At 43.8% G+C, this 27,520-nt stretch overlaps 1 protein-coding gene across 1 annotated transcript; it reads left to right on the top strand.

Annotated features, from left to right (window-relative positions):
• Positions 1–186: 186 nt before the first annotated feature.
• LOC138800066 (membrane-spanning 4-domains subfamily A member 8-like) lies at positions 187–25,467 on the top strand. Its single transcript, XM_069981873.1, has 8 exons — positions 187–232; positions 1,800–1,904; positions 5,503–5,819; positions 6,597–6,707; positions 9,625–9,681; positions 12,730–12,873; positions 18,091–18,213; positions 24,980–25,467. The coding sequence occupies exons 1-8, from the start codon at positions 187–189 to the stop codon at positions 25,115–25,117; spliced, it is 1,041 nt and encodes a 346-aa protein (XP_069837974.1). The 3' UTR covers positions 25,118–25,467.
• The last annotated feature ends 2,053 nt before the right edge of the window (positions 25,468–27,520 follow it).

The following is a 27,520-nucleotide window of genomic DNA, read 5'->3' on the forward strand; positions in this document are numbered from 1 at the left end:
TTAAAAATGTATTAAAATTACAGTAAAGCTTTAACTCTAAAAACTGCTAGTGTTTTTTTGACTGTACGACCCTGCTGATATGTCAGCCGCCTAGCTCCTCATTTCAGCGCTTTTCTTATTTTTGTAGGTGCCGCTGTTTTGAAGCAATTCCATCCAAAATAAAAATGCTTATTAATTCCTGGTGCAATGGGGAAGTTCTTCTGCACTTCAGAGCTTCAGAGCCAGCGTGCAGGTGGGACAGTGCACTGAGGGGCTGATAAACTTCCCCAGTGCACCAAAGGAACTAAGTAGCATTTTAATTTTGGATAAAAGTGCCTTAAAAACTGCGGCACCTACAAAAATAAGGAGACCTGCACCGGATTGAGTAGCTAAGAGGCTACAGTGACATAACAGCAAGTTCATATGGACAAACCTGCTGAATTTAATGTACAGAATCCTACATATTTACAGTCATACATACAGGTTATATACAGGAAAATATAGGAACAAGGAGGCACTCCAGAAATAAGTGAATCAAAGTGGTTTGGTTTATTCACCCAACATGCAACGTTTCAATCTTCTTAATGAGATCTAGCACACCCCAAAAATAATGACAGAGTACGTCATATTATAAGTTACTGTACAATATAGCAATCAGCATGTGGTGTAAGTGCATACATCTGAAAAAAAAACAGCAGCAGTTTTTAGATACAGAATGGAAATGCAGATCCCTATAATGCAGTAGCATAGTACAACAGGCTAGAATAAAGAAGCAGGGCTGCTGTCAGAGGTCTGTGTGGTCACATGGCAGCAATGGGAAAGGGGTGTGTGTTCAGCCTGGACCAATCAGGAAGTGAGAATCACAGAGCTGTGCAGGAGGACAGAGACGGAAACATTTCTATATAGCAGTGTGAGTGGCTGGGTGTAAGTGCAGGCACATTATAGCAGCAGTGTGTATAGCTGAGGGTAAGTGCAGGCACATTATACCAGCAGTGTGTATAGCTGAGTGTGAGTGCAGGCACATTATAGCAGCAGTGTGTATAGCTGAGTGTGAGTGCAGGCACATTATATGGGGACACAAGGGAATGAGCAGGACAGCTGTGAGCACTGTATAGCAGCACTCTGTCCAGGGAGAGAGGGGTTATAGCTATAAAGAGATTACCTCCACAGTCCTGTGGATCTGCCATGATTTGGAAGATAAGGGAGACTTCTTGGGTCAGAGTACAGGGCTGTAGACCCCGCTATGCACGCCATGCCCCTTTCCCCACTCCCACCTAGTACAGGGAGCTCTTAAACCAAGTTACAATTTTTAAAAACTGTGAGCTCTTCTTGCAAAACGCTCTTAATCCAAGTCACTCTTAAACCAAGGTATCACTGTACTCATTTATGCGCTTAAGCTGTATGACTATTACTTAGCGATATATGGTATTATCACACATAAGAAATCTGCTTTACAGCTTTGTTGTTTTTGAGATGTGTGTGTTTTCAGGGTGGGGTAGCACCATTAGTAAAGTAGTATAAACCCGTCCTCAGGATTACAGCACAGATAGCACAGATATGGAGATGTGTGAGTACAACTAGGTATTTGTACTTTTCTAGAACTTTACAACATTGTTACAAGTACACACATCTATTGTTTTAGGTGTTAGATACCTTCAGTTTTTATTTTTTGTATATGCGATAAGGTCACCAACAATTTGAGGTCTTTGCTTGGTGAATCTCCCACATTGTGATGCTGCATGTGACGTGGTGGAAATACTGTAGTCACCTGCAATTTTTATTGCTATAGATTTTTCTTTGACTCCTTAATTGCTTAAAAGGGTTAAAGTTCCCTTTCCTATCAGAGACCAGCACAACAGCTGTCGCAGCTCTACAGTGTGAGAACCTCATCAACCAGCTCCCCATGTCTCAGCTTCCTGGACCCGGTGAGAGTGATATGGGGACATATTGGGGAGGGGGCAGTTACTACTGGATCTCTTAGGTTTTAATCGAATTGAAATTTTATATGTATGATTGTAGATAAGGCTCTACCTGGTTAACTAACAGTAATGGGATCTTAGAGACCACCATAGCCTGGTACTGAAGAGCCCCAGGGGCAGCAATGAACACTATTGACTAATTGAAATCAACTCGATTGAGGGACTTATGCAATGACTGTATACTACTGCACCTTTTAGGACGTGTTCCCACATGCCGATGAACTCACGTGGCCCATCACCCAACATGAGCAGTTGCTAGTAATCATGGGGTCATGGTTTCGGACGCATGTGTTCATCGTCATGTGGAAACATGGCCTTAGGCTGCGTTCACGTGTTCGGCTTTTTTATTTGCAATTAATAAAATTGCATTCTTTCCTTTACACGTGCCCCCCTTTATGTATAATCAATAGATAGCGATAACAAGATAAATTGTACAACAAAATTTTACAAATCTCTGATAACAAGCAAATAAGGCCGATTCTGAAAGAATCAAGACAGTGCCATTCCCTAAGAAGACCTCAAGACCTCTGTCTTCTAGAGCTCTTCTTCCAGGGCATCCACATTTTCTTGTGCCAGGGTGGAGAGGGCATTGTCTTAAGTGTCATCCGTCGTGTCAGCCAACTGTCCCGGAATGTTTTATAATTCATTATAGTGTGTATGAAATACATAGGCTTGTGAGTGTCAATCCCATCTGACTTTTGTATATAGGAAATAAAAGTGTGCCCAATTCGGGGGGTATCGGTAATGTGAGGGGGCGACCACATTTATCAGAGTAGTGATATAAGCTGCGTTGGTATTGCAATCGCTGACATGTATATATATTTTTTTATCCTCTATGCATCTTAGTTCATCCTTTAATTTCGTCATGTCAGCATAAAAACTTGCGTTTGTGGGTAACTGCTAATGTGTATCTGCTGCAAGAGAGAATACAGCAGCATGCATTTCAGAGCCTCCCATTGAGTAGATAGGGGGTGAAATCAGAAGAGTGGGTATGCAGAAAGGTAGTGATGGTTTGTTTAAACTCAGCAACACAAGCCAAATCTTTTAGAGGATTTTCGTTAAACTTCCCAGACCATGTACTCCCTTTTCGTTGGCGTACACCAGCCATATCCCTCGTTTGCCTGATGGGTAGGCAGGGGCGGCGCGGCAAGGTGGCGTGGCCTCCTTTCGTGCCTCATCTATCAAGGTTTACACCTGGAAACAGGTGTAAACTAGGCAAAAATGTATACCTGCTTCATAGCCAAGCACAGGTTCTGAGTGCGCCTCTTAGTGAATCCTGCATGGTAAGTGAGTGCGGGGCCTGATTTAAGAATGGCGTACAACTACGCCTCTCTTAATAAATGTCCCCCAAATTGTTAAAGACCTTGTCTTCTGGGAATGTGGCGGTTAAGGTGTTAATAAAAATGTTCACACCACAGCACATTTCTTGCCCTGAAACACCCAGTCATAATGTTTTACAGCCTCTTTCCTGTGACTATTCTACCATTAGTCAGTGGCTGACTAATCTACTTACTTACTACTTACTTACTAATCAAAAGTATTTATTAACCCTCTAACCGTGAAATAAAAATTAGAATAACCCTATAAAGATGTCACTTTTTCTATAGATTTTAACGGGAATCTGTCAGTTGCAATTCAGGCTTAGACAGCTGTGGGGTCAGGGAGACACATGCCACCTTTCCTGTATCTATCTGTACTTGCAGAACATAGCAAACATGGCCCCCTGTTTAGATCCCCCTTTAGTATATAGCCACTTATGTAGGTCCTCCTTTAGTAGATGGTCCCCTGTGTAGTCCCCCTGTAGTAGATGGCCCCTGTGTAGTCCTCAAATACTAGATGGTCCACTATGTAGTGCCCTTTTAGTAAATGGCCTCCAGTGCAGTCTCTCTATAGTAGATGGCCCCCTGTGTAGGTCCCCATTTAGTAGAAGGCCGTCTGTGTAGTCCCCATTTAGTACATGGTCCCCTATGTAATCCTCCTATAGTAGATGTCCCCTTTAGTAAGTGGCCCACTGTGTAGTGCATCTACTCTTAATTAGATAGCACACATGATAGGTAAATAAATGGGGGGGGGGAACAACTCGGCACTGTCCTCTTCTATCTTCCGGCACAAGCAGCATGCATTACATATGTTGCCTGCACTGGACGTCCCGACTTCTGGTGCAGGCAGCGACTGTAACGCACACTGCTTGTGCTGGAAGACAGAATAGGACAGTGCCAGTAGAGCTGGAGCAACGTAAGAGTGTGTAGGAGGTGAGTTGTTTTTTGTTTTTTTCCATCATGGGTAGTTTGAACGGCCCTGGGAAACCGCCTACATTATAATCTACCACTAGCCAAATGTTCTGTATCCCTGCCTTAACAATGCACAGATGATGCACCACTATTTCCCAACAGCGATGCCTCCTTACTCACCTAATCCCACCCAATGTGATTTCTGGTTATGTCGTTTCTTAAATGATTAAGTATACCGTGACGGTCCTACAAAAGTGTCAGATCTGAAGGATGGTATTTGTCAGCATCTCTACCAAAGCAGAAAGCGCTGGGCGACAACAGTGCACGGAGAATGGCTGGTGGGGTTGCTGAGTACTCTAGGGGTAGTTGTGGGGTGCTACTCTTTGAAACATGTGAGTTCATACAAATCACTTAAAAAAAGAGAAATACGAGAGTGCACTCACCCGATAAAACTTGTTCTTTATTAAATCACTTCATAAAATCCATATGAGTGGTGTAGCTGGAACGCTGACACCTTCCACGAGCGTGACAATGAAAGTGATCAATAATCTGCATTGACCAAAAGACAATGCTTTTGTCTGGTGCTGTTTTAATGAAACATATAAAGATGACTCCTGAAGTAAACTATCACATTTCTTCATCATTTATGTTACAGAGAGAAATACATTTCTTTTTAATATTATTATTTTACCTATAGGATAGGTAATATCAAGCTAAAATCTGGGGTCCGACTGCCAAAACCCCCAATGATTACCACATTGGGGGCTCAATCGTCCCCGCAATGAGTGGAGCATTCACTGTGCCTACGTGGCCACTGCGACCTGTGCTCCATTCATTCTCTACTAATGTTTCTAAGTTCAAGGAATAACAAGCTGAGATGGAATACCCCTTTAAGAATAGAATCTGATGATCTTTCTGACTGTCTCTTCCTGTCTCTCCAGTACATCGTTGGTCTCTCAACCACTGGTAAATGTAACACATTCTCTGCCTGACAGTTACACTGGTACAGAGAATACTGTACATAGGAACATGTTACCTCATATAACATATAAAATACCAGGAATTGGGCGCTGGTATACTACAAGAGCACCAAAGGATCCTCTGGTGTTCTAGAACTCTATGGCAGAATCTTATCATTTAAATTATGTTGGATGTGTGGTTACCAGCAGGGACCAGAAGTCATTGAAACCAGGGTAGGTAAGTATGATTTTTTTCTTTTATTTTTATAATATGTATATTTCAAAAGGTTGGACAGGTTGGAATGACATAGAGTTATAGTAGTAGTTACTGAGTTCACTTTACATTTCTTTCAGTGCCAGTGTCTACAATGTCTGAGAATTCAGCCATACAGAACCAAGCGCCCACTGCAGTTCCTAACTGGAATCCACAAGTTCCTCCCTTCATACAAAATGTTCCTCAACAGCCCCCTGCATACAATGTCTCTTCCCCAATCCCCGCATACAATGTCTCTTCCCCAATCCCTGCATACAATGTCTCTCCTTCAGCACAGGTCTTGACTGTCCCTACTGCGGCACCACAATGGACTGTGGCTACGGCAGCGGCACCAAACACAGCTTCATCATCTCTTTTCTACCAAACATTCCTGAAGGGCAAACCAAAAGCCTTAGGGGTAAGTAGAAGTAAAACGTTAAAAAATTAATCACTGTAAAGACTAAATACTGACCAAAACCATAAACCTACCCTTAGGCTGGGTTCCCACTACGCAAAACACCGGCCGTTCTGTGACCCGGCCGGGTCACAGAATGTCCGGTGTTACTGAAGATCATCCCGGCAGGTACTGCAGTACCGGCCGAATGATTTTCATTTCTGGTGAATTCGGATGCAGGCACACTCATGTGTCGTTTTTATTGTTTTTTACATGAATAGACCAGCGCTGACACGGGGATGCCAGTGCTGCAGCCCTTTTTTTTTAACTGCTGCCCAATTACCGCAGGCGGCGCCAGTCTATTGCCGAGCACTGACAGTGTCACAATCTGCCCTCCCCACATCACGGGGGGGGGAGGGCGGGTTTCATCTCATTGGGGGCTGACCAGCTCACCTCCAGTGCTTCATGACCAGTCACTGCTTGGTAGATCAGCGCCGTGCGCAGGAAATGGGCGGTGGCTCAAAAAAAGGACCACGGTAATGGAATCCCAGCACCAGCGAGATAAAAATGTCAATAAAGTGAGTATGTTGCCCATGTTGTGATGTGACAGTGCTGGCAGTGCCCATGTGTGGTGCCTACTCTGGTGCCAAGGTGTAGTACTGCTGTGACACTGCTGACTACAGAGGAGCCAGAGAGCCGTATGTGACACATAGGAATAGTTAACGGCCTTAGTTATATAAATGGCTGAAAAAGTTTGTTGTCAGTTTCATATCTTTCATGTCATTGCCTTATGTTTTTCAGATTGTATTGATTGTTTCAGCCATCTTGGAGTTAGTTTTTGGAATTGCTCTGGCCTTTTCCATTCGATACTATACATTTTATAGTGGTATTGCCTTTTGGGGGCCAGTTTTTGTAAGTACCATCATTATCTTAAATTATATGTACAAAAGATGAATATTATAGGTTTATGATTAGACGCCATGGTATCTGACACGGATTACTATTAGAAATAACCTCAGCTAAGTTTAGAAGTCTGGTTATACTGGCTAGCTCTGGTTTAAAGGGACAAGACCCTTTAACTTATAGAATCTCTTTAGATTTGGAACATTAGTATCGTGCTATTGCAGGGTAATCCCCTCATCCCCACCTGCATCCTTTTCCCGCTTCATTGACAGTCAGCTTTCAGCTCCTGCTTTCAAACCTCATTCCTGCTCTGTGCATTCCAATTAAGTGTTGGTGGAGGCAGGAATCAGCTTCTAGCTCACGCTAGGTTCACACTGCATTTTTGCAATCCGTTTTTTGCAAAAAAAAATGGATGCATTTGTGTGCATCCGTTTTAATACGTCTTTCCATTGACTTCCATTATAAAAAAAAAAAAAAAAAACAGATCAAACACTACTTTTGTGTCTGTCAAAAAAAAAGATTCGTTTTATTTCGTTTTTTTTTATAATGGAAGTCAATGGATCAAATGCATTTGTTTTTTGAAATTCCCGGCTCCCCTCTTTAGCCAATCAGTGCTGCCACGCATTGATTGGCTGAAGAGGGGAGCCGGGAATTTCAAACGGCTCCTCTTCAGCCAATCAGTGCTGAAGAGGAGCACTGATTGGCTGAAGAGGAGCCGTTTGAAATTCCCGGCTCCCCTCTTCAGCCAATCAGTGCACTGAAGAGCGGAGCCGGGGATGTCGAAGACCTGCTACGCAATCGGAGTGGCGATCGGGGCGGCGCAGGGGGGCTGCGGTTGACCGTGGGGGCCGGGCTGCGGACGAGCGGAGGGCCGGGCTGCGAGCGGGGGGCCGGGCTGCGGGCGCACAATCGCAAAACGATTTTTCTGTACGATATATCGTACCGTCTAAACGCTGATCGTTATGAAAAAAAAATCGTTACTCCGACAACGTTAATCGTACGATTGGGCCAATTATCGTTTCGTGTAAACGCAGCATTAGTTTATTCAATCTTATAGATTGTAAGCCCTGGCGGGCAGGGTCCTCTTCCCCATGTACCAGTCTGCCATTTGCCTTCATGTAATGTGTTTTGATCTTGTGTTATTTCTGCTCATTACTCAGTGCACTGATCCACCTGCTGCCCTTCCCTCCTCATGAATATTGGGACGGTGTTCATCAGTGATGCCACTTGGGTGCTCATCACTGTGGACCGTTGGATAAATATTCAGGAGAAAGGGCGGGCCAGATTGGTGCAGTGAGGGCAGTACCCTCTCCCACAGTGCGCCAAACCGCCACATTGAATAAAGTAGGGATTTACTAAAATCAATGAGCATGAAGGGAGCAGAGATGGATAAATGAAAGGTATCTTCTCTATAGCTAATACATGCGTGTCCTGGATGGTTAAAGGGGTTATCCAGGTAACAAAAACAATATTCTAAACGATTCCCCTTTCCAATATCACCCTATGTCTAATATACATGTATAACCTATCTTGCACCCTTTTCCTGTTTGTTTGCTTGTTTTTTTCATTCTTATCTGCTCTGGATGTGTAAAATCCTCTACTTTCGCTCCACTCTGACCACGCTCAGCTCAGCTCCCTCTTCCCCCTTCCCTTTGTAGTCACAGGACATGTGATCTTCTCTCTTGGGGCCGGATAGCTGTCTATTGACTTGGTAACCTGACCCCCAGGAGACATTATCTGCGTCATCTCCATGCACCTGTGCTGCTTCCATAGACTTACATGTGTCCCTGAGTCTAGGTCTCTGTAATATGAAAATTTATAGTTCTATCACTTGTTGTCAGTGAACGCAGGCATATGTACCTGTCTTTGTGTCACAGCTCTGTATATTGTAAGTGTTATGGATGTTCTTAGAATCTTGATGGAACTAGAATATTTTCATTCACAGTCAGCAAGCAGAGATCTAAACCTACACTACACCCCCCATGCCCGGTAAACAGATGCCGTTATGCAGCACATAGCTACACCATGTGTGCATCAGCTCTGTTACATCATCAGCTAATATGGAATACATATTGGCGTCATGTGATGCAAAATCACATAAAAAAAACAGTCCTGTGTTTACTGTGCAATAGTAATGACAGCAATGGGCAGGAAAGAAAGCTAAGGGGGTGAGTACGCAAATGGACCAATCAGGTAGATGCATTATGGGAAATGTAGTTTTTCTATCTTGGATATAGATCGGCTTTTAGAAAAACTTGTAACTCAGGAACAGCAGCAGCTAGAAAGACAAGAGATGGGTCAAAATACTTAGGGGAATTTGGTGAGTAAGACCAGCTAGCATTTAATTTTTCACTCTGAGGCTGGGTTCACACTACGTATATTTCAGTCAGTATTGTGGTCCTCATATTGCAACCAAAACCAGGAGTGGATTGAAAACACAGAAAGGATCTGTTCACACAATGTTGAAATTGAGTGGATGGCGATTTAATGGCAAATATTTGCTGTTATTTTAAAACAACGGCTGTTATATTGAAATAAAGGCCGTTATTTACTGTTATATGGCGGCCATCCACTCAATTTCAACATTGTGTGGACAGAGCCTTTCTGTGTTTTTAATCCACTCCTGGTTTTGGTTGCAATATGAGGACCACAATACTGACTAAAATATACGTAGTGTGAACCCAGCCTTAAGGTGGATAACCACTTTAATCTTCTCCATGACTTCTATATGCTGTAATACTGAACGGCTTCTTTCAGCATTAACCTTACCGCATAGTACTGGTAGGTCATTTAAATATATTGGAGGCCCATTATTTTTAGGGTATTATATCAGCCATTTTTTCCATAATTCGTAGTACACATTTTGTACAATTATTTATAGATGTGTTGTGTGATTCTAACTAGAAGTTGATTTTTTTTTTTACAGTACATTATCGCAGGATCTCTGACTATTGCAGCTCATTCTAAACCCAACCTCTGCTTGGTGAGTAACCTGATTGTGTGTAGCCACAATGTAAGACGGGTGCTGACGCCAGCCCTGACATGTAACACACACAACATTCATCCATTAAACAAATACACATTAAAACTACACACTACAAGAAGTGTGTTGCTGGGTGTAGTGGTGCACATTCACCATGGATATGAAGCAGGCTAAAAGGAAGAGAGAGGCGCCATAGGGTAATAAAATCAATACTCGGGTGGGAAGGGGGAGCACATATGGTTATGCTCACCTTTTTGTGTTGTACAAAGAGTACAACACCTTGTAGCGCTATCAACGAAGACAGACGGAGTAGCCGCAGCAGCCAGTCCAAGAGTTTGCTGTCGAGGATCCTGAGCCACGAGATCCCGATGCCGGAGAATAGAGATGTGTCACAGCCTCAGAGTTATGCCGGGCTACAGTAAAAGGACCTTGTTCGGCGCTGAACGGTACTTTAGTTCAAACAGGTATATTGAAGAGATGATTTATTGTCTCAGAAACAACGCGTTTCGAGGTGTAATACCTCTTTATCAAGTTAAAAGAGATGTCTCTTTTAACTTGATAAAGAGGTATTACACCTCGAAACGCGTTGTTTCTGAGACAATAAATCATCTCTTCAATATACCTGTTTGAACTAAAGTACCGTTCAGCGCCGAACAAGGTCCTTTTACTCTAGCCCGGCATAACTCTGAGGCTGTGACACATCTCTATTCACCATGGATAGTCATGGCAGGAGCAGACTGTGTTCCTCACACTGCCTGCAGGCATTTCCTACCATTCTCTATGTCCCAGCTCCAGACACAGGAGGATGGAGGTCAGGCCGGGCAGGAAGAGTAGCTGGAGGAAAGGGGGGATGGGGGTGTTGGGTAGAATGGCTGTTAAGGTGGCTCCAGCAGCACAGCACCCTGCAGCCTCTGTGATATGAGACTCTGCCAGTAGCGAGGCTCACTCCAAGGTGCTGAAGCAGCTGCCAGTGACTGGCCAGGAGCCTCAGAGTATAGAACATATGTAGAAATATATATTAGCGGACGGCAAAAATGGGCGCTTTAGTGGGCCATCTCATTTACAACATTATAAAAAAAACTGATTATGGGTTGCTTGACATGTACCGGATCCGCAGCGGATTTCACGTTGCGAGTTTGCAGCAAATCCGCTGCAGATCCTGTAGAGCGAAGCTGAATGGGTCCCATACACGCTGCCTGTATGGGACCTGGCCCCTTGTGTTCACTTTCTTACTAAAAACACTTCACTCCCGAACTTTATTTAGCTCTTTAACATATTTAAAGGTTTTGTAACACCTCCCCCCCCCCACACCTTTTCCTTTCTTTCCTGCAGACTATACAGATTTAGATCCTTTAGGGCCCTATTCCACCAGACGATTATCGTTCAGATTATCGTTAAAACGTTCGAATCTAAACGATTATCGTTCGGTTGAAATGCAATTAACGATTAACGACCGTACGAGAAATCGTTGATCGCTTTATAAGACCTGGACCGATTTTTATCGTTGCTCGATCGCAAAACGTTCGCATTGAATAAGACATCGTTCGGTCGTTTGCAATAGATACGAACGCAATAGCAAAGAAATAGCAAAGAAAAAACGATCGCAATTACGATCATAAGTAGCTATTATCGTTCCATGGAAATGCGTGAACGTTTTCAGGTCTTTCGCAATAGCGGTCGTTTGAGATTGTTACTCGTTAACGATTGTGCAAACGATAATCGTCCGGTGGAATAGGGCCCTAAGTCTTCCTTGATATGCCTATAGCTAGGTTTAAACACAGTAAAATAATACCAAATTACAGCCCAAATTTGGAGTGAAAATAGAGCAATGTGGACAGATGAAAAAAATTGGCCATATTTTGCAAAAGCAGATGGTATATAAAGAGCATGTTTATTATTTAGACTTTTATTCTTATTAGTGATAAACAATTAGGGACGTTATTCTATACTGTGTGTGCACTGTCTGGCAATTTCCCATTGACTTCAATGAAGTGTATTATTATAATAAAAATACAACCGTAATTCAGAGGTAAAAATGCAACCGTATGATCAATGTAATAACATCCTCCATTGAAGTCAATGGGAAATGGCAGTGCACACACCGTATAAAATAAGAGCTATAAATGAGTATGACTGTCACAATAATGAACATGCAACATTATATTTATGACCTGCGTTTGCAAAAAAACGGCCATTGTTTCTTAACTTGTTCACACATTGTTTTATTTATTACGGCTAGAGATGAGTGAGCTAGCGAAAGTTTGGGATTGCACAGTAAAATAAAAGGAAAATATGGTCGTAATTAGAGATGAGCGAACTTCAGAAACTGCAGGTTTGCACAAACCCAAACGATCGCTATTTGCATACTGTGCCTGGAGAAGGTGGATGAAGCCTGATGACTGCCTAGAAAACACAAATACTGCCATAGGCTATGTGCACACAACGTATAGAGACCGACCATTCCGTGACCCGGCCGGGTCACAGAACGGCCGGTCTCTGCCCGGATCATCCCGGCCAGTACTTAAGTACCGGCCGGATGATCTTTCCGGCCGCAGAGCTCTGATGTGGGCGCATCAGCGCGCGCCCGCATCAGAGCTTCCCCCTGCGCACAATGAAGCAAGCGTCCGGAAGCCGCTTGCTTCATTGTGTGAACTGACAGGGTTTCCTACGGCCGCAATTCACTGAATTGCGGCCGCAGAAAACTGACATGTCAGTTATTTGCGGCCCCGTGCAGGATCCCGGCCAGAGCGTATAAGATGTGTATATACACTCCGGCCGGGATCCCATAGCTGAATAGGCTATGCTCACAGGCACATAAAGTACGGCTGTTGTTGCCGATGGCAACAACGGCCGTACTTTTACGTAGTGTGAACATAGGCTTAGGCTACATGGTTTCACCCACATGAGAAAGTTGCAGTATGGTGTGTACCCACTTACACGGTCCACCCTCTTCAAGCAGGCGGATGTCTGATCCTTAGATATGTTTTTTATCCATAAGAGGTATTTTATGTTATATATTTTAATTTGCTTTGGACTTTTTTTCCACAGATCAGAGGATCCCTGTCCTTAAACATCCTCAGTTCCATAGTCAGTACTATTGCTGTAATCCTGACTATCATAGATGTTGCAACAGTTTATTGTTATTACTATCCGGGTGGCTATCATAATTACGACAAGTGCAGGCAAGCGCTCGTAAGTTTTAATCATCTCTTACACTGACTAAACCATTTAGTATAACCAAACTTTTTTATTTTATTTTTCATTTTAATTTTTTTTTATTTTTCAAAATATAAACGGACATTACAACAAGCTCAGTATACAAGCTCATTACATACAAGCTCAGTATAAATCTGTAAAATAACAGCATAGACACATTCCATGGCTCCCCTGAACCTGGAAGTAGGACGCCAATAAAAGTAGGGAGTGAGCTAACGCTCAGACACACAACTAAAGGGAAGAAAAAAGGGGGAAGCAGGGAAAGGGAGAACAGAAGAGAGAAGGGGGGAGGGAAGTAACTCCTCACTGAGCTCCGTGTCGGCAAACTGGTCCCAATAAAACCAGGTCCGAAAGAAACAGTCGTGCAGTTGTGCCGTAAGGTCCTTCATATGTTTAATGTCCTCGACTTTCCGAATCCACATGGAGATAGTCGGGGGGTTCAGTTTGTCGCCAGAGAGCAGGGATACAGGCTCAGGCGGCATTGATCAGATGTCTGAGAACAAAGTGACGGTAACTTATGAGAGGAATGTCCAATACGTGAAAGAGGAAGAGCGCTGGTGAAAAGGGAAAGTGACAATCTATGAAGGACGAGGCAATACGCCACACCTCCTTCTAGAAGGATATCAGTGTAGGGTGTAAGAATTATTATGTATATATATATATATATATATATATATATATATATATATATTACATATATATTCACACACCACCCTCTTACTGGGTCTAGATTTGAGGCTGGCCCAGTAAATGAAATGCAAGAGCGAGTGTAAAGTAATCACATATTGTCTGAGTGGAATTTTGCCTTTATATTTGTTATAAGAGTTATTTAAACATTTAAAAGAGCAGAAAGAGATAATAATTTCAAAAACACAACAAAAAATCAACAATAACCATGACACTAGACAAAACGAACATATTACATTTCCAACAATATGAAATACAACCATAGTTACCACATCTCTTACACCCAGGTCTCCATTACAGTAGCAGCCCCTTCAGGTCTGGTCACTCCTTTCCTTCTTTGCCCCCCCTTGCTGTCCTGGCATCAGTTTTTATATCATCATATTCCAATGTTTCCCCCTATTCTCGCAGAGTCCTGTCTCTACCTTGTTGTCCCAGAACCCTTTGTTCTTTGAGACAACTTGCCAGTTGGTATCGCAGTGTTATCTTGCATCTGTAAACCCTTTACCTGTGACACCAGGTGACAATTTGATACGAGAATCTGGGCATACAATAGGTATTTAGCCTACATGGACTCCAGATATGTAACAATACACATACATATATACAGATGTAACCTGTGTCAACTTGACGCATTTAACTCAACTATTGACTTAACATAGCTCTCTGATACAATTGTTGTGTCAGGGATAATGTTAACATGTACAGGCTACATCTGTAGTATGACCTACTATAACATATTTAATTTATAAGGTCCATTTCTTACAAGGGCAGCTCCAAAACGTATGCCAGAGAGAACCTTCTCCACCACAGCTCCTCCAGCATGGTGGTGAAACTTCTGGAAAAATCTGATGGAGTTGGGTAGGAACATGATACCATCGGGAGAGGACTTTGTACCCCACTTCCTATAGACAAGGAGATCAAGGTAGAATGCGTGCAGGAATACACCATCTCTACCTGTGCTGCAGAGAAAGTGATGTCAAGATCCTCTTCCTAAGCCGCAAGGAAAGGAGGGGGTGGTGGCTTTGGTGGAGAGCCCAACATGGCATAAAGTAAAGAAAGAGAATGACTGAGAGGGCCAGAACCGAGATAAAGTTTCAAACTGAGTAAGCGTTAGGAAGAAGAAAGAGCGAGTATGAAGAAAAAGGAGAAAGTGATGGAGCTGTAAGGGTCCTATTCCACCGGAGGAGCAGGACCCGATCAACGACGTAAACGAGCGCCGATCTGCTAGATTGGCGCTTGCTTACTGGGCCTATTCCACGGCCCAGATGATCGTGAAACAAGGGCTGCAGGGATATCGTTACCAATGTCCTTGCAGCCCTTGTTTTAACCCTTAGAGGACCCGGCCAATTTCAATTTTTGCATTTTCGTTTTTTCCTCCTTGTGTTTAAAAGGCCATAGCACTTGCATTTTTCCACCTAGAAACCCACATGAGCCCTTATTTTTTCCGTCACTAATTGTACTTTGCAATGACAGGCTGAATTTTTGCATAAAGTACACTGCAAAACCAGAAAAAAATTCAAGGTGTGGTGAAATAGAAATTAAAAAACGCATTTCTTTTATTTGTTATATATGTTCCTCAAGTTGTTACGATTAAAACGATATATAACATGTATAACTTATATTGTATCGGATGGCCTGTAAAAAATTCAAACCATTGTTAACAAATATACGTCACTTAAAATCGCTCCATTCCCAGGCTTATAACGCTTTTATACTTTGGTCTATGGGGCTGTGTCAGGTGTCATTTTTTGCGCCATGATGTGTTCTTTCTATCGGTACCTTGATTGCGCATATACGACTTTTTGATCTCTTTTTATTACAATTTTTCTGGATTTGATGCGACCAAAAATGCGCAATTTTGCACTTTGGGATTTTTTTGCGCTGACGCCGTTTACCGTGCGAGATCGGGAATGTGATTAATTAATAGTTCGGGCGATTACGCACGCGGCGATAGCAAACATGTTTGTTTATTTATTTATTTGTTTACTTTTATTTAAAACCTGGGAAAAGGGGGGTGATTCAGACTTTTATTAGGGGAGGGGGCTTTTTACTATTAACAACACTTTTTTTTTTTTTACACATATACTAGAAGCCCCCCTGGGGGACTTCTAGTATATACACTGTGATCTCTCATTGAGATCTCTGCAGCATAGATATGCTGCAGAGATCCATGAGATCGGCACTCATTTGCTTTCGGCTGCTGCAGCCGGAAACAAACGAGTGCCGAGCCGGGGACGGCGCCATCTTGGAGCGGTCCCCGGCCGGCATCAGTATCGGAGATCGCTCCTCCGGGACAACGTCCCGGAGGAGCGATCTCCCCACTATACCACCACCGATCATATGCAGCCGGTAATCGGAGGCAGCTGTCATCTTTGACAGCTGCCTCCGATTACCTGATTAGTGGGCACGGCGATCGGACCGTGCCCGCTAACAGCCGCGATCCCTGGCTACATGAGGCACCCGGGATCGAGGCGGTTCAGAGCGCGGCCGCTGTGCGGCCCCGCTCTGAACGCGGGGAGGCGGCCCTGGACATAAGGCTACGTCCAGGGTCGCCTAAGGGTTAACATTACCTGTCCGGGCTGCAGGTCTTCTTCTCCCGGTCCCGCGCGGCAGCATCTGCTTTGGAGCGGGGCTGTCTGAACTGACAGACCACTAAGCCAATCACTGGCCGCGGCGGTTCCGGCCAGTGATTGGCTTAGCGATCGTTTTCTCTATTCCACGGAGCGAAAATCGTCCGAATGGCTAAGGCTCTGCAAAACTCAAGAGGAGAGGGGTCAGAAAGAGCCTTGAGGTCAGAGAGGGATAACCACGATAAAGCTCTGAGAAAGGTCGTCACCCAAAAGCTGAAAGCTACCGGTTAGAAACCGGGTCTTCCATTCCAGCAGAGAAGAACGGGTTGCCAAGCACAGGGAATAGAGGAGAGGGATGGGGGGCAAAAACCTGGCAAACCTTCAAGGTCGGAACTATAGAAGGGTGAGGACCGGCAAAATGGGCCGAGGCTGGTATCCACTGAGTTGCGAGTAAAGAAAGTGGAGACAGTGCCATCTCAAGACCAACCCATAGCTTTGTAGAAGCATGTCAATGCCAATCCAGCACCCCAAAAATGATGAGTAGAGATATAGTAATTGTAGAGATTGGGAAGGCCTAGACCCCTGAGTGACTTGGGGCTATATATAAACCATTTCGCCAAACAAGGCTGTTTATGGGCCCATATAAATTTAGTGGGGAGCAAGGAAAGTTGGAGAAGGTATAATAGCCTGGCAAGGATATTCATTTTAAAAATAGAACAGCAGTGAAGGTGCCCTTGTGCCATCTAAGCAAGTCAGCCTCAATAATCTTCAGCATGGGCGGAAAGTTTGCCTTAAAGATGTCCAAGGTGGCAGGAGTGAGCTGGCCCCCCAGTTAAGTTAAGGAGGAGCGCGACCAACGTTTTTTTGTCTTTTAAACAAAACCACGATAGTGACGTTTCTTTAACAGAAAAAGTGCTGGATCCTTCATTAACACACAAAATCCTGTAGAAATAATAAGTCCCCTCTGGGCTACACCCTACCAGCTGTATTTCAAGATAAAAATAATTTCTGAAGATCATCTCTGTGCTGGAAAAATGTATGATGGTAGATGTAATGCCAATCTGGTCATAGACAGATGATCACTGTCTGATCTGCTGGCCATCTCTTGGCCAGTAAGTTACCCAGAGCTGAATAGGTAGCTTCTGTTGTTTATGTAGCTATTGCTTTTACATCCTGATTATATATTACCGCTGCCTAATGGCTACAACATACTGTACCCTACACTATACACAGACCAACATTATCCATACACAGTTACCACAGTAGGGGGGTGATTACTATGCAGATACATCTAGGGATTCACAGGTGACATCTAATCTGGTTGAAATTGTTCTCTATCCTTTTCTGCTCCATTTGGCCAAGACCATCAGAAAGATTTCTTCCAGCCATCATTCGTCTCTGCAGAATCTGTTAAACATCTTAGGCTCCACACTTTAGCAATACCATTCTCACTTTTTTAACTAGAAAGCAAACCCAAGTAGGAATAGAATTGTGTCCCCCCCACCAGTAGGTGGAGTTGCCACTGTTACACCAGAGTCCTTGTAATATACCACCTGAGGTAAGATACTCATCTCCCCTCATGGCAGATACAGCTTTAGGCCTCATTCACGCGTTCAGTCATTTTCAAGACTGTATATATTGTTTCTACACTCACACTTCGGTAAAAAATTGTAATTAGTGTATCCGCAATCCTTATTTAAGATTTAGAAATCAGTTTCGCAATTTGGATCCACAATTATGGACACATTTCTGGAACGTGTGAACAAGGCCTTACTCACATTTGCTTGCCATTATAATGTAATTGTATATTGTTACAAGAGTTGTATTTTTATTGGGGGGTTGAATTCTGACATACTAGAGGCACCATGACTGATATATGATGTATTTTCTTGAAGCTCTTTTTGGATACTGACTCCTTTTGGTTTTGTGTTTACAGGACAATGTATATGGATTAGGATCTGCTCTTATTGTTCTAAACCTGTTGCTATTCTGTGTGTCCCTTTCCCTCTCCATTTTTGGGTGTCGCTCTTTATCAACGGTATCCTCAGATAGTCCTCAGGTAAGAGTATACAGGGCGCAATTAATAAACTGCATTCAATACATATAAAAAAACAATACACATATTGTACTAATAGCCGGGCCTTAATGAAGAAATGTATATTCGATTTTATTAGATGGGTTCTTAACCTCTTTATGGTATATACATGTCACAGACAGAGGACACCATCTCTGTCCAACAAAAAAAATTACTTTAGCTCTCATCAGTAGTGTTTTTTCTTTTTCTTGCTTCATAATAGGAGCAGAATAACACAGAAAGGTGGCACCATTGAAAAAAGACAGTGACAGTAAGATAGGGATGCATTCCTAGCTTAGGACTTATCCATTGGTTACGCGGACGTGGAAGGCCTGTAGTGGATCCCCTACACACACACGGCAGCATCTCCATTATGATGTAGGGAGTGGGGAAATTATGAATATGCGTGCGAGGGGGGGGAGGCATTAGGATTCTACTACAGGCTTTCTACATCCATTTTGTCCGTGAAACACAGAACATGTAAATAAGACCTTAGGCCCCGTTCCCACTGAGCAAAGGTAGCGGAATTCCGCAACGGAATTGTGCGCCGCGGAATGCCGTTAGCCTCCCGCTCATAATGGGAGTCTATGGGAGGCAAGCGCTCCTGCTCTGTACGCGCTGAAGAATGCTTTTTCCAATTTCCAGCGGTTTTCATCTTTATACCACTTGCCATGTGGTAAGACTGACATGTTATTTATATTCCTCAAGCCAGTACGATACCAAAATTTATATAACTTTTATTTTTCCTTGGACAACATTTACTATTAGACATACATGTAAGTAAAAAAGTATATACTTTTGTAGTTCTCCTAGGGGACTTTTATGAGCAATACCATGATTGCTCATATGGATCAATGCAGTACATATGTACTGCAGTGTTCTATTAGATCAGTGCTCTATTGCTAAAGCCTGCTGGAGACAGGCTGAAACAATTGCAGATGTCAGGCAGCCTGGGAGGCCTGGGTCATTTAAATGCTGCTGTCAGTTTTGACAGTTGAATCTGAATAGTTAAATAACTGGCACGGACGATCACTTCGTAGCAAAAATTATTATGTTAATTTGTTTTCCCTGAGACCCATTGGCATCACAACAGAATGGGGTATATTCGCCCCTGCGAGCCCCTGGGACGAAGGAATCTTTTTAATGAAACAATCAATCAATCATTTTTAATCCCCTCCCACGGAAGTATAAGTGGGCCCCCCCCCCTCACCTCGTCAGTCTCATAGCACGAAACATAACAGGGAGGGAGTCCTGTGATGCCAATGGGTCTCAGGGAAAACAAATTAACATAATAATTTTTGCTTCCCTATCGTCCCATTGGCATCACAACAGAATGGGGAACTAGCAAGTAAATTCCCCTAGGGTGGGTCATCTGTAGAGGCAGCGTTAAGAACAGCCCTGGCAAAGGCAGTTCTTGAAGAAAGATTTTCCTCAATCCTGTAGTGCCTGACAAAGGTAGACAATGATGACCATGAGGCAGCCTGACAGATGTCCTGTAATGGTACTGCTGCTCTTTCTGCCCAAGACGAAGCCACTGATCTAGTGGAATGGGCTCTTGTAAACTCCGGTGGAAGTCTTCCTGCAGAAGAATAACATAACCCAATAGCATCACAAATCCACCGGGAGATGGAGGGTTTGGATGCTTTTCTTCCCTTATTTCTTCCCGAAAACAGGATTAGTAAGTTTTCTTCCCTTCTAAAAGAATCCACTCTGGATAAGTAAATTCTTAGAGCTCTAGACACGTCCAACAAGGAGAGATCAACTTGGCTCTGAGGTTGGGTATTGGGAGAAAAAACTGGAAGAATGACAGGTTCATTAATATTGGCAAATGATGGAACTTTCGGTAGAAACCCTGGTAAAAATCTCAGTGTTACTTTATCTTCAGCGAAGATAACGTATGGAGGCGTAGATCCTAGGGCTTGAAGCTCTCCTACCCGTTTAGCAGAAGTTACTGCCAAAAGTAAGGTACACTTAAAGGTAAGAAACTTCAAGTCAACCTCATCCAGAGGTTCAAAAGGAGGACTGCAAAGGCTTCTAAGGACAAAAGACAAATCCCAGGAGTCCACATGTCTGGTGATCCTGGGTCTCAATCTTGTTATGCCCTTAACAAAAATTTTTATATCCAAAATCTGGAACAATTTATAGTTCAGATGGGCCGAAATTGCCGCTATCTGAACCTTAATTGAGCCTGGCGTCAACCCCTTATCAAACCCCTCCTGAAAGAATTCTAGCAACTGAGGAGTGTCAGGTTTGGAAGGGTTGATCTGTTTTGAAAGGCACCAGGCCTGAAAAATCTTCCATATACGGGAATAAGACTTGTTCGTAGCTGCACTACGAGCATGAGATAAGGTAGATAGTACTCTCTCAGACAACCCTCTGGAATTTAATATGGCCCCCTCAGTCTCCACGCCGTGAGACTGAGGCTGTGAAGGTCCTGGCATAGATGATGTCTCTGCGATATTAGGTCCGGTACCAAGGGGAGTTTCTAAAACTCCCCCCTGCTCATATTCATGAGGAGGGTGAACCATGACCTCTTGGGCCAAAAGGGAGTGATTATGATCACTGACGTCTGATCCCTCCTGATCTTTATGAGAACCCTCGGTATCATAGAGATTGGGGGAAATATGTATGCCAGCTGGAAGGTCCATTGAATGGACATGGCGTCTACTATCGCTGGATTGTCTACTGAGTAGAGGGAACAAAAATTCTTCAGTTTGGCATTCTCTGCTGATGCCATGAGGTCTATTTCCGGAAGACCCCATCTGCGGGTTAACAGAATGAACACTTTCCTGGAAAGAGACCATTCTCCCGGAACCGTTAACCCTCGACTCAATCGATCCGCTAAGGTTTTGTGGATGCCTCTGATGTGTAGAGCAGATAGCCTGGCTATCCTGGGCTCTGCCCATCTGAAGATACACTCTACTTCTCTGAGAAGTAGAGATGATCTGGTACCTCCTTGCTTGTTGATATACGCCACACACGCTATGTTGTCTGTTCTGATCCGGACAGCCTTCTGTGTTAGTATTGGAGAGAAGTGTGACAGAGCCAGGTAGATTGCTCTGAGCTCTCGAACGTTGGATGGAAGGGAGGATTCCTGTCTGCTCCATACTCCCGAAATCAACCTCTCTTCCAGATGTGTACCCCAACCTGAGCCTGAGGCGTCCGTCGTTATCGTGATCCACTGTGGTTCGGCTATCGAAACTCCATGTGTTACCTGTCTCCACCAAGTTAGCGACTGTCGTGTCTCTGTTGACAGGACATGCAGGGCGTCCAGATCTTCTAGTCTCCGATTCCATGTAGACAGGACTTCTTTCTGGAGATACCTCATGTGCCAGAGCGCCCATGGAACTGCCTCCGCTGCAGAGGAAGGCAGTCCCAGGAATCTCATTAGGGTCCGGAGTGAGACCTGTCGAGGAGGAATGAGAAATTGTGCGCCTCTCTGGATCCGAATCACTCTGGGAGGAGAAAGAAATAACTTCATCTGTCTGGAATCTATGATGAATCCTAGAAACAGCTTCGTTGTGGACGGGATCAGGTCTGACTTTTCCTGGTTGATTAGCCATCCCAACTGGAGCAAAATGTCCATGACATATTCCAGTTGAGTACTCAGAAGAGTCCGAGTCTGAGCCATAATCAACCAGTCGTCGAGGTAAGGTATAATCTTTATCCCTTGTAACCTGAAGTTGACCATGATCGACGCTACCACCTTTGTAAAAATGAAGGGAGCTGAGGTTATTCCAAATGGAAGTACCCTGAATTGCAGATGTCTTATTCTCCCCTGGAGTTGAATCGCTATTCGTAGAAATTTTCTGTGGGCAGGCAAGATAGGTATGTGGAGGTAGGCATCCTGGAGATCTATTGTCACCATAAAATCCCCCTCCTGGAGGAGGGTTTTTACGGACCTTATATTCTCCATGCGGAATTTTTTCTTTTCCATGAACCGATTTAGATACCTTAGATCTATAATAAGCCTCCACTTTCCGGATGGCTTCGGCACGAGAAACACTGGAGAATAAACCCCTAGACCGAAGTCCGCCTGAGGGACGTCCTCTAGGGCATTGACCGCTAGGAGGTGGAGAACTTCTTCTTCCAGCACCGGATGCTTTATTGGACCTAGATAACGGGAGGTAAGAAACCTTGGGGGGGGGGAGGAGTTGATAAAGGAAGCACATAACCCTGTCTGATAATGCTTACGATCCACGGATCCTTTATTAATGCTTCCCAAGCATGAAGAAAATGAACCAGACGTCCCCCCACAGGTATGCTTCTGGCGTCAGAAGTCCGGTTTCTTTGTGGACTCCCTCTTCTGCTGGTTACCTCCACCTCTTTTATTATAATATCTACCCTTCCCTCTGGATTGGTAGCGACTTTTTCCTCTCTGAGGGGACCTGTTCCTACGAAAGGAACTACGACTTTTAAATGATCCGCTCGAGGAGGTTAGAGGAAGGGACTTACCCTTTTTATCGGACATTTCCTCCATGATCTTATCCAATTCAGGGCCAAACAATCTGCCGGGTTGGTATTCTAGATTACAAAGCTGGAACTTAGAATTGGAATCCCCAGCCCATGGTTTTAACCAAAGGGCTCTGCGTCCTGCTGTAGACAGGGCCATAGATTTTGCAGCTAATCTAGTTCCTTGCGAGGCGGCATCGCATAGAAAATCTATAGCCATGTTAACCTTCTTGAATGAACGAAGGACCTTGTCCCTGTTCACCCCACCTTCCAGATCCTCCTGGACTTTAGCCAACCACCTTCTGAGGCTCCTAGAGACCTCAAAGGAAGAGATAGACACAGCTCCTTGAGCTGTAGCAGCATTATATGCTCTTTTAAATGCCACCTCTACTCTTCTGTCCATGGGATCTTTTAGGTTAGAGCCATCCTCAGCTGGTAGGACAGTATTTTTGGATAATTTAGCAATAGCTGTATCCACTTTAGGAGGCTCATTCCAATCCTTACACTGTTCCTCCTTGAGGACATATAAGGTCTTAAATTTTTTACTTAAAACCGGAGCTTTTTCCGGCTTCTTCCACTCATTCTGCATCATGGACAAAGATGTTTCTCCAACCGAAAAAGCCCTAGGCTTTTTGGCGTGAGAACCCCCGTCCTCTCGCTCCTCTGGATGAATCTCCTCCTGGACAGCCCTACGTAATTTGTATATACTGTCCATAGGAAAGTATCCCTTGAAGGTCTCATTGTCATCCTCAGAGGAAGAAGAAGATTCTGACGATGACGATGATCTATCTTCATTAATCACCTTTACAATAGACCCCTAGGAAAAAAATAATTCACAAACTCAACCGGAGGAGGAGAAAAGGAACTCCAGGCAAAAAAGACCGTACTTACAGGCTGGGAAACAGAAGGAGATATGCTACGCTTTGATCTCTTTTTCTGGCGAGAATGGTGACATTCCTTGTTACTCAGTGTTTTTTCAACGTAATCCTTTACCCATACAACCACATCTTGTACATCGGGTTCATCACTAGGCTTAGGCCGACAGGAAGCACAACGGACTGAAAATACATATAACCACGTAACTAATACGTAATATACACATAAGGAACCTGAAAGTTGATAGAAGAAAGTCTCCGTACGGTATTCATATCCATCTGGCAATGGTGTCTCACAGTCAGCACAGAAAAAATGTTTACGTTTAGAAACTCTTTTCCCCGCGGGACTGGTTTCCATGGCTGACATCTGAAAATAAATATGCATATTCCCATATATCAGTAGAGGTCATAATACAAGCCTAGCTTGTAATACTCTCATTTATCCACTAGATGGCAGCCTAGTATTAGGAGACTGTCTCCACTTACTTTGCTGGAAGAGTAGAATCAGCACACAGGATGATGCGATGCACAGCAGAGGATTCACCGCAGGTTAGGAGACTCAGCAAAGATCCCAGCAAGGTAAACTCACCAGGAGAACGCTGTAGATCCGGCTTGTCTGGCTTACCGCCGGTCTTTTGAAGCGCCGCGGCCGCCGGTGACGTCACGAGCGGCGCCGGCGTCATGACTGAGCGACGCCGGCGTCGGACGTCATGACGCCGCCAGCCTCCGGAGGGAGGAACTACCTGGAACGCACGGCCTAAGCCCCGCGTCCACGAGCGGCGGGCAAGACATGGTGCCGCCAGACACAGGTACAAACTGTGTACAAGTACCTGAAAGAGAAACATAGTTAGGTAGGAGGGGCAAGGTCCCCTGGGGCTATACAGGCGAAGCAAAAAAAGACTGACGAGGTGAGGGGGGGGGGCCACTTATACTTCCGTGGGAGGGGATTAAAAATGATTGATTGATTGATTGTTTCATTAAAAAGATTCCTTCGTCCCAGGGGCTCGCAGGGGCGAATATACCCCATTCTGTTGTGATGCCAATGGGACGATAGGGAAGCAGCTATTAGCAGCGGCCCCCAGCTGCTGACTGCAGCAGGAAGGTGCCATGTATGAGGCGAGGAGGCGAGTCCTGAGCACGCTCTATACACTGTTGGAGACACCAGGATGAGCATGATCACCCTGTGTTAATAAAAACTGGTTAATAAAAAGGATAACCATGTGCAAAATGTTTGATTTTATATATATATATACAGTGTGCATACACCCACATACATCACACTGGCAGTGCAATAAATGACACCCTATTTAAAATTAAAACAAATTTTACACCCCAACATGAATGCAACACCCACACCAGACTATTCCTTGTTTGTTTTTGCACTTTACGTGCTTGACTGTACTTACTGTTTTCTCTTATTTTAGGTGTTGGTGCTCCAAAATGACTATGTGGTTTCCATGAATCCGGCTACAGCCCCAAACACAGTTTCAGGATATGGCCAACCATTTCCAACAGCAAATGCTCCATATGTGGTTCAAGTCAAAGCTGCACCAGGACCATAATTACAGTATATATTACATAGAGTGTTCCCTAAATGAAGGCAGATCATCTCAAATTTCTAAAAATTAAAACCATCTTTCTGTAAACTTACAACTGGCATTTAATAATATGGATAGATTGAGCTGAATTTAAATTGAATTTCTTTATGTTAGATAAGTGATAGAATATTCCACCATGGTTTTGGGTTGTTCTACAGGGAGAGGAAATCGAAGAAGAGGAAAGGAGTAGAGAATCGCTATAATTATTTGCTCCATGTGCTACATTGTTACTTCTGTTTATGTTCTACTTATTATATATATATGTCTGTTCTAAATTATTTATCATTCTCTGATAAAGTCTCACAATTATTCTATTCACCGGCAGAATTGAGTGCATTTATGGCTATTGTGATTCCATAAAGAGAAAAAAAAAAACACAACAGCACATCCAAAATGGCTGACAGGAGTCATACACTGCAATCAGCACTATTAATCCTAACAGCATGAGTTAGTTACAATTTGATCAAACTGCTTAAGCCCACATATCACGGTTACGGATTCATGTGGCTCCCAAAGCTTAATGGTTTGGCACCGGGCAATGACCACCATCGCTATGACAACAACACCTGGGGAGGGAGCAACCCAGTGGTCAAGTAGCCCCACTGCTGCTAGATCTGGGCCACCCCACCCCACAGACACCATACTGCAGCAACAATGGCCACCACACCAAACAGAAGCGGATTAAATATCTCTGCACGCCGCCAAAAGATTGAAGAGATCTAAGTACAGACCTGATCTAGACGTTCAACCTGATTGCGGGAGGTGTCCACCAAGGCAAAACAAAAAAAAATGAAAGAGACAGAATAGAAAAGTGGTTCCATAGAGATTGTATTCCATAGAAATCTAAAAGAACTGTTCAGCCAGGTAAAAAAAAAGACAGCAGCAGCCTAGTAGTATCAGGGTGGGCTCTTCCCAATCTAATAATACTAGCCTGCATAACTCCAGACTAGGAGTACCATTATTTGATGCTCTGGACCGATGGTACCCCAGCTCTTCCCGATACCCCTGTAGTGGTGGGTACTGGGGTAATAATGTGGGGCTGACCAATTTACAGGCTAACATTAAAGGGGTGGTGTCACAAAGAAAAATAGGTCTATAGTGATGCATTATTTTAAATGAAACATATTTCAAATTTGCAATCATCTGTACAATTAATGTATCATTTGAGAGATATAGACTAATATAATATAATATAGTTTCACAACCTGTTGCCCTTGGTAATGTCCCGTCAGGCATTCACTTTCTTGGGTCACTCATGCTCAGTCAAGCTTACTAATGGATCGTATGTGCACACTACGGAATCTAGGCGGATAACCCGCTGCGGATTCCGCCACAGGTTCATTCTTCAGACCATGATTAAGCGCAATCGCGTAAAACGCGTTGGTCGTCTTGTGCGTACCATATTTTAATCTATTGTATTAAAAGTTATGTTTTAATTGCCACATTGGAGTGCCGGAATCCACGCCACATTTTCAGCCTACTTCCTTCTTCAGTCAGACGGTAGAATCCGCCTGTGCATAGAATGGAGTCTATGGCACGGGCAGAGATGCGAGCGGTGGAATCTGCGGCAGGTTATCCGCCAACATTCTGTAGTGTGCACATACCCTGAGCTTGTAAAATAAGTAATTTATTTTTTTAAAGAAATTTTATTTATTGAAATAAGAACACCCCCATACCCCTCGTTGACCATTTTATTAAAAAACAAAACAAAAAAAAAACAGTCCTTTACATAGTCAATAATTCCTACATAGTCCTCAGGATAATAGTATCTAATAAGGAAAAATAGAGAAAGAATCTTAGTGAATGGAGCACGCTCTTCCCTGCTGTGGGTGCTGCATGTAGTTGTGTACTGCAGGTGGGAACTGGATTTGCAAGTCCAGGTCCTGTCTGCAGTATGCAAGTGTATATGCTAGCCACCATGGCTGTCACAGCAGGGAAGGGTTCCTACAATGTACTGAAAGGCTTTGATCCAACATTGCATTTTTAACACATTTGTAACACAGCTCCTCCCCTGCCCTGACTGTATGTCCTCTTCCTCTGCACTGCAGTCTCGGGTGATCATGTGGCCATCACTTGAGGCTGCAGTGCAGCTGAAGACATAGCCAGGTGCGTGTAAGGGTTAGTGCTGAGTCCCAACCGGTCTCATTTTGACAGGTGTTCTGCTGCTCTAAAGTAAGCAACAATCTATATAAATTACTGCTTACTGTCTGTCCCCGAGGGCTAAGTGATGATACCCTTGGGTGACAGAGAGTGAGCATCAATATGTATAGATTGCAACTGTCTCCCTCTCACTGTACTGAATGCACTGTGCCAGGCCCAGGGAAAAAAAGGGTTGACTTATCCCTAATTCACCGGGCCTGTCGCAGT

Source organism: Dendropsophus ebraccatus, chromosome 8, assembly GCF_027789765.1.
Source record: "Dendropsophus ebraccatus isolate aDenEbr1 chromosome 8, aDenEbr1.pat, whole genome shotgun sequence".
NCBI classification, from domain to species: Eukaryota; Metazoa; Chordata; class Amphibia; order Anura; family Hylidae; genus Dendropsophus; species Dendropsophus ebraccatus.